The sequence below is a fragment of the Eleginops maclovinus genome, chromosome 23 (genome assembly GCF_036324505.1).
Source record: "Eleginops maclovinus isolate JMC-PN-2008 ecotype Puerto Natales chromosome 23, JC_Emac_rtc_rv5, whole genome shotgun sequence".
Lineage (NCBI taxonomy): Eukaryota > Metazoa > Chordata > Actinopteri > Perciformes > Eleginopidae > Eleginops > Eleginops maclovinus.
The window spans coordinates 177,501-185,458 of NC_086371.1; the positions used below are offsets into that span (position 1 = coordinate 177,501).

The 7,958-nt window shown below is 47.8% G+C and overlaps 1 protein-coding gene across 5 annotated transcripts in view; it reads left to right on the top strand.

The window, feature by feature from the left end:
- slc44a1b (solute carrier family 44 member 1b) overlaps positions 1-7,958 on the top strand; it is a 21,968-nt gene extending 14,010 nt beyond the window's left edge. For 3 of the 5 annotated variants that reach the window (XM_063876890.1, XM_063876893.1, XM_063876892.1), the window contains exons 11-16: positions 154-310; positions 1,506-1,589; positions 1,670-1,807; positions 3,150-3,386; positions 3,784-3,882; positions 6,380-7,958. In XM_063876890.1, the coding sequence (XP_063732960.1) occupies positions 154-310; positions 1,506-1,589; positions 1,670-1,807; positions 3,150-3,386; positions 3,784-3,882; positions 6,380-6,403 (739 nt within the window). In that variant the 3' untranslated portion in view covers positions 6,404-7,958. Of the gene's footprint in view, positions 1-153; positions 311-1,505; positions 1,590-1,669; positions 1,808-1,960; positions 2,174-3,149; positions 3,387-3,783; positions 3,883-6,379 lie in introns of those variants that run through there. The other 2 variants (XM_063876891.1, XM_063876894.1) reach the window with 2 other exon arrangements.

Here is a 7,958-nt window from a genome sequence, read left to right on the forward strand (position 1 = left end):
CCTCAGTATAGCTGGGAATGATCTCTACTAAACTCAGTGTCAATTATGCTGCTCGAGACCCTAGCGTTCAAACAGGAAGAGCTAAAAGGGGCGGGGTTAAATCAGGTAAATACTCCACCAGATGACGTGGTTAATATTGACTCTTTTTTTCAGGGATAAGAACCGTCTCCCGGTGACGCCGATCCTGTCGTCGGTCCTCCGGTTGGTCCGATATCACCTGGGCACCGTCGCTAAGGGAGCTTTCATTATCACGCTGGTGAAGATCCCCCGCCTCTTCCTCATGTACATCCACAATCAGCTGAGAGGAAAGGTACAACTTTATTAACAACCAGCTGGGAGGAAAGGTACAACTTTATTAAAGGGGTCATATTATGCTACTTTTTCAGGTTCATATATGTATTCTGTTGCTCCACTAAAGCATGTTGTCGTGCTTTAATGTTGAAAAAGAGCTTTATTTTCCACTTTTCACTCCGTCTGAAAACGAAGAAGACCTCATGCCCCCATCTTCGCAAAAGCACACTCTGCTCTGATTGGTAAGCTGGCGACTCTGCTGTGATTGGTCAACCGCTTAGAGATGTGCTAATTTAGACGCTTGGTGTTGGAGTTGTGTTTCGTTTTGGTCAAAATGGTTAATATGGTCTGGTAGCTGAGTTTCCTCGCGTTCAGTGGGTATGCCACATTAGTAGGTTGTTAAATGTTAAGATGCCCTGAGACGCTGTTTCTTACAGGTTGCTGCGTCTGGGCTTCAGAGGTTAGCGTGTTGTGATGAAAAACCATCTCCGTATTTCTGCACAGTTCAGGTAAAGGTAGTGTGCCTGAAAGCTCGGTAGTGTAGCATTGATAGCGTTAGCTTGCAGCTTTGCCAAGGCTAGCAGTGTGCTTGCAGCTCAACTCCCACAACAGTTCCTCAATTCAGTGAAATGTGGAGAACACAACCATCATTTGGGTTTCTGCTCCAGGGCAATAGTAGTAAAAATAAAAGCCACTTGTTCTTCACAACTTCTTCCTGAGGTATGGAAACAAAGGAAGGTTTGGTTCGCAGCGAAAGTGCAGCTTCTCCTCGCCATGGCTCCTCTGCTCGGGTCGGCTGTACGGAGCGGCTCGCACTGCTATTGGCTAGAATTCAGTTCCGTATCACGGTGAGGTCAGTGTGATACGGAACTGAACCAGGAAGTAAAGAAAGGAATCCCATCGAGGCGTTTCAGGCAGGGGGGAGGGATATGGGAGAGAATCTCCCTCTGGCCTGAGCTTTGGGATTTTTGCTTTTGCAGACATATTACACACACACATAAATAACACACTACAGGAAAGGGAGAACCCCAAAAAGCATAATATGGCCCCTTTAACTACCAGCTCAGAGACAAGGCGCAACTTTATTAACAACCAGCTCAGAGAAAAGGAACAGTCCTTCTGTCGAATCTGATTTCTAATAGCATATATGATCATTGTTGTTTGATCAGGGTATTGTGTAAGAGAGTGTAATATTGTGTTGTTCTGTGTGTCAGGAGAATGCCTGTGCGCGCTGCCTGCTGAAAACCTGTATCTGCTGTCTGTGGTGTTTAGAGAAGTGCCTCAACTATCTCAATCAGGTACCCACACACCTCCACACCTCTCTTCTTCTTCCTTCCATGTTTTTATTGTGACATCCATCTGTGCCTTTATTACCCAGAATGCATATGCAGCCACAGCCATCAACAGCACCAGTTTCTGCACGTCCGCTCGCGACGCCTTCGTGATCCTGGTGGAGAACGCGCTGCGCGTCGCAACAATCAACGCCATCGGAGACTTCGTGCTCTTCCTGGGGAAGGTGAGAGAGTCTGAGGTTTCACCAATAAAGACGTGCAGGAATGAGTCCTGAACCTGAACATGAGTCAGCACTTCCTCAGCACCTCACTTCCTGGCCCCTGGTCTGGAGGTCAATGGTTTCTTGATGTGTTTTTGGATGTTATCCTGAAATCAGGTCTGTGGTTAACACGAGCTGAAGAGATTTAACGTCTTGTTCTACCACATCACATTAGAGTAAGTAAATACCCCACTGCGGCATTTAAATCGGAGGTTGCTAACAAGTGTCTAAACATTAGCCTCCTTTAGCTTAGCGGTGGTGACGTGAAGTCATGTGACTGTGCTGTAGTTCCTTTATAGCACAATATTAGCCTCCTTTAGCTTAGCGGTGGAGACGTGAAGTCATGTGACTGTGCTGTAGTTCCTTTATAGCCCAACATTAGCCTCCTTTAGCTTTAGCGGTGGTGAGGTGAAGTCATGTGACCGTGCTGTAGTTCCTTTATAGCCCAACATTAGCCTCCTTTAGCTTAGCGGTGGAGACGTGAAGTCATGTGACTGTGCTGTAGTTCCTTTATAGCCCAACATTAGCCTCCTTTAGCTTAGCATTGGTAACGGGAAGTCATGTGACCGTGCCGTAGTTCCTTTATAGCACAATATTAGCCTCCTTTAGCTTAGCGGTGGTGACGGGAAGTCATGTGACCGTGCTGTAGTTCCTTTATAGCCCAACATTAGCCTCCTTTAGCTTAGCGGTGGTGACGGGAAGTCATGTGACTGTGCTGTAGTTCCTTTATAGCCCAACATTAGCCTCCTTTAGCTTAGCGGTGGTAACGGGAAGTCATGTGACCGTGCCGTAGTTCCTTTATAGCACAATATTAGCCTCCTTTAGCTTAGCGGTGGTGACGGGAAGTCATGTGACCGTGCTGTAGTTCCTTTATAGCCCAACATTAGCCTCCTTTAGCTTAGCGGTGGTGACGGGAAGTCATGTGACCGTGCTGTAGTTCCTTTATAGCCCAACATTAGCCTCCTTTAGCTTAGCGGTGGTAACGGGAAGTCATGTGACCGTGCCGTAGTTCCTTTATAGCACAATATTAGCCTCCTTTAGCTTAGCGGTGGTGACGGGAAGTCATGTGACCGTGCTGTAGTTCCTTTATAGCCCAACATTAGCCTCCTTTAGCTTAGCGGTGGTGACGGGAAGTCATGTGACTGTGCTGGATTATCCTGCTGAACTAAACGTTTGGTAGATCATTTTCTAATAATCCAAAAACATATGGAGGATTCCCATTGGACCAGCGAGATGCTGCCTTCAGGGTCCAACAGAGAAACACCTGCAGCTCTGTATATTATCTCTAACTGGGAACCCCCCTCAGGTGCTGATCGTGACCTGCACGGCATTCTGCGGCGTCGTGCTGCTGAACGCTCAGCGAAGTTACGCCGAGTGGCTGCTGCCGCTCGTCATCGTGTGTCTCTTCTCCTTCCTGGTGGCTCACTGCTTCCTGTCTGTGTTCGAGATCGTAGTGGACGTCCTGTTCCTCTGCTTTGCCATCGACACCAAGTACAACGACGGCACGCCGGGCCGGGAGTTCTTCATGGACAAGGCGCTGATGGTGAGGAACAATCTCCAGCTTCAATAATCTAGAAACTTATTGTAGTGGCTGATATCAAAAAGACTTTGTTCAGGCCCTGACTCCAGAAACCATGAAGTCTTCAGGGTTTCATTAATGTTTATTACATGGATCTGTTGGATATCATTACTAACTGTTAAACTGTGAGGGGTGCGGAGGCCCACTGTTTCGCTGGAGTTGGAAGCCCTTGGACCGGCGAACTAGAGTCTGCTTTACGGCACAAAGTCATAAACATGAATAAACATACCTCTGCACGGTCCAGAAACATACAGAACATACAACATGCTATAATTATTTATAATTCATTACAGTTCAGACAATATCCTGCCAACACTCACCTTGAATATCATGACGCCTCACTGACGGTCTCTCCCCCCAGGAGTTTGTGGAGAGCAGCCGGCGGTTGGAGCGAGTGGCTAAAAGTGGGCGGAGCCGTGTGAAGGAGGCGGTGTCGGGGGGGGCGGAGATGAAGCCCATGGTGAGTGAAAGTGGGGGGGCAGGCTGCTCGTCAGAGGAGGGGGAGGAAGACGGGGGAGAGTGGGAGGAGCTGCAGGAGGTCCAGGTGTATTACCTGCTGGTGGGGGTGCTGCTGGACTGGATGCTGACGGAACACAGCCACTTCCTGTTCTGCCTTAGCGAGGACGTCCTGCTATTCCTCTCCGTCTACCTGCCCACCTCCAGCCTCTTCCTGTTGGCCAGCCTGCTGCACGCCCCTCCCCCGTCTCCAAGGCAGCCGGCGCCGCAAGCTAACACCGGCTAACGGACACATGCTAACTAATGCATGCTAAGGGACACGTGTTAATGGACACATGCTAACTAATGCATGCTGAGGGACACGTGCTACCGGACACATGCTAACGGACACATGCTAACTAATGCATGCTAAGGGACACGTGCTAACAGACACATGCTAACTCGTGCATGCTAAGGGACACATGCTACCGTACATATGCTAACTAATGCATGCTAAGGGACACGTGCTAACGGACACCTGCTAACTAATTCATGCTAAGGGACACGTGCTACCGTACACATACTAACTTATGCATGCTAAGGGACATGTGCTATCTTATGCATGTTAAGGGACACATGCTAATCGATATGTGCTAACAATTGCATGCTAACGGACATATGCTAACTGGTGCATGCTAAGGGACACGTGTTAACGGACACATGTTAACTAATGCATGCTAAGGGACACGTGCTAACTAATGCATGCTAAGGGACACGTGCTAACGGACACATACTAACTTATGCATGCTAAGGGACACGTGCTATCTTATGCATGTTAAGGGATACATGCTAATCGATATGTGCTAACAATTGCATGCTAACGGACATATGCTAACTGATCCATGCTAACTGACTTCCATCATCTTCATCTCCACCTGGGACTGGACTCTTTGTTGACTTCCTGTTTATTTGTCATATTTTTTAACTTTTGTATGTTTTTAAAGATTTTATAAAGTTATTCGTTTTTATTTCTGTTCTGCCTTTTTGTTGTTGTTTTTTCACCGCAGTGCTTTCAGAGAAGGTTTGAGGATCAGACAGTCAGTGACTCAGCGTTCGCTCTATCTCCAGAAAGAGACTTATCTCCCGTTAAACGTGCCCTACAGCATGCAGCCTCCCTCACACAGGAGTGTTTACCACACGTTCAACACTTTCCAGAATTAAATTAATCCTTACTAATTTGGGATTATATTCTCCACACATAAGCGTGGAGAAATGACGCCCCTTGACCCCCCAATGATGAAAACAAAGAACTGTTTTTTACACCATAATTAAACCTAAATAACACTGATATTACACCAGTTTCAGAGCCATACTACATTGTTACACACCCATGTTACGATGCCTCGTTTCACACTGAGCGGAGAGATTTAGAGGGAACACGAGTCACTGATGGGGTACCTGAGCCGTTATTAACGATCTATTCCTTATCGATACATATACATCTATTCACTTCAGTATTATTATCAGAACTCATTCATTTAATAAAGAATCAACTCTCTTGACTACCCATGATGCTCCACTCTGTCCTCACCTGACTACCCATGATGCTCCACTCTGTCCTCACCTGACTACCCATGATGCTCCACTCTGTCCTCACCTGACTACCTGCCATGATGCTTCACTCTGTCCTCACCTGTCTACACTGCCCATGATGCTTCACTCTGTCCTCTACTGACTACATTACCCATGATGCTCCACTCTGTCCTCACCTGACTACCCATGATGCTCCACTCTGTCCTCTACTGACTACACTACCCATGATGCTCCACTCTGTCCTCTCCTGACTACCCATGATACTTCACTCTGTCCTCTACTGACTACACTACCAATGATGCTCCACTCTGTCCTCACCTGACTACCCATGATGCTCCACTCTGTCCTCTACTGACTACACTACCCATGATGCTCCACTCTGTCCTCTACTGACTACACTACCCATGATGCTCCACTCTGTCCTCTCCTGACTACCCATGATGCTTCACTCTGTGCTCTCCTGACTACCCATGATGCTCTACTCTGTCCTCTCCTGACTACCCATGATGCTCCACTCTGTCCTCTCCTGACTACCCATGATGCTCCACTCTGTCCTCTACTGACTACCCATGATGCTTCACTCTGTGCTCTCCTGACTACCCATGATGCTCTACTCTGTCCTCTCCTGACTACCCATGATGCTCCACTCTGTCCTCTCCTGACTACCCATGATGCTCCACTCTGTCCTCTCATGACTACCCATGATGCTCCACTTTGTCCTCTCCTGACTACCCATGATGCTCCACTCTGTCCTCTACTGACTACCCATGATGCTCCACTTTGTCCTCTCCTGACTACCCATGATGCTCCACTTTGTCCTCTCCTGACTACCCATGATGCTCCACTTTGTCCTCTCCTGACTACCCAGGATGCTTCACTCCCCCTGTTTATTTTCCTCTCTGTTTACCTGGACTGGTTTCCTGTTTCAGGCTCCGGGGACGAGCTCGGCCTGACGGCTGGGAGGCAGGACTTCCTACAGAGAGACATTCCAGAAGTTTATTTTTGTGTAACATGTTTACTATGGTTTCACTCCAGGGAAAAACGTATTTTAATAAGAACTGTAACAACGTAACAAGCACTTTATATGGAAGCAGATTTTAAATGTTTTATAGAAGCGTCTCACACTTCAGTTCCTCACAGCTTCACGGCAAAGCACCTTCCTGTTTTCACCTGGACTGTGATGTCATTAGAGGGGCGGAGTCTGTGGACAGGAGCCTGATTGGAGGTTGAGCTCTTTGCTGGGTCAGCTGACTCATCAGAATAATTAGAGATGATTAGTGATCGAGGGGCTGAGCATCAGGATGATTGACAGTTGAGATGTTGTCATCAACTGGACCCTACTTCCTGTCCCACCTCTTCACCATAAAGTGATCCAGAGAAGAAGAAGGTGGGAGGGTTCAGATGGACAGCAATAAAACCAACTGCATCATGGGACAACGAGTCTTCCTGCTTCAGTTTGTTCAGGTCCAACGATCGGGAAAGTCTCTCCGTCCTCATCGAGCCGACTTCAGAAATGTTTGATGAATAAACGCCGTTACCACGGGAGCGTTTTGCAATTAACAACCTTTAATCAGATGTTATTGTTTCCATCTTTTCAATGTGTGCATAAATACTTCAAAATGTGTGTATAATTACTTTGACGGACACCGCTGGAGACATTAGTCCCTCTGTCCTGCAGGTTAGATTCAGACGCTCAGTCTTTGAACACTCGCACACGTCTTCATCCGAACGGAAAAACAAACCAATGGGATCTGAATAATCAGCCGGTAAAAACTACAATACCCCTGAGCCTCGGCTGCTGATGCGTGTGGGACTAGGTGGCAGTACGGCGTTAGAGAACCAGTTGAAAATCACCGAGTAGCTTTATCTAGGACGGTGTTCAGAGGTCTGAGCATCTTCTCCCGCTGCATGGAGGTCCGATGTAGCTGCGGCGTCACGTCGGAGACTCCAGGAAGACAAATCAACCAAATCTACTTCCTGCTCAAACACGTAGCCGTAGCTAATGGGTTAGCCGCTGTGTTTCTGTGCTGCACAGTTAGCACGGGTTAGCTAGCTCATGTCTTGCACCAGGAGTCACGGTGCGTTCCTGAAAACCGCTTCTTTAACATCATTTCCCCGGAGAGAGTTTAGGAGAGTCCTCTTTGTGTAGATGAACTTTCAGTGATGAAGACGAGATGCTAACTCCTCTGGACGAGTAGTTTCCCCAGAGAGGATGTCCTTCACCTCCTTTCACGGCTCCATTGAAATGTTTTTACAAGCCTTCCACTGGTGACTGATATTCCCGTTAACATGCATCGATTATCTGCTCCCAGTGAGCCGGGCATCGACCCGTCAGAGCGCTCGATGTGGACCTTTGGATTCAGCCTCATACGGACGGGCCAAACGCTCCTGGAACTTCAGACCGACCGTCACACACACACACACACACACACACACACACACACACACACACACACACACACACACACACACACACACACACACACACACACACACACACACACACAC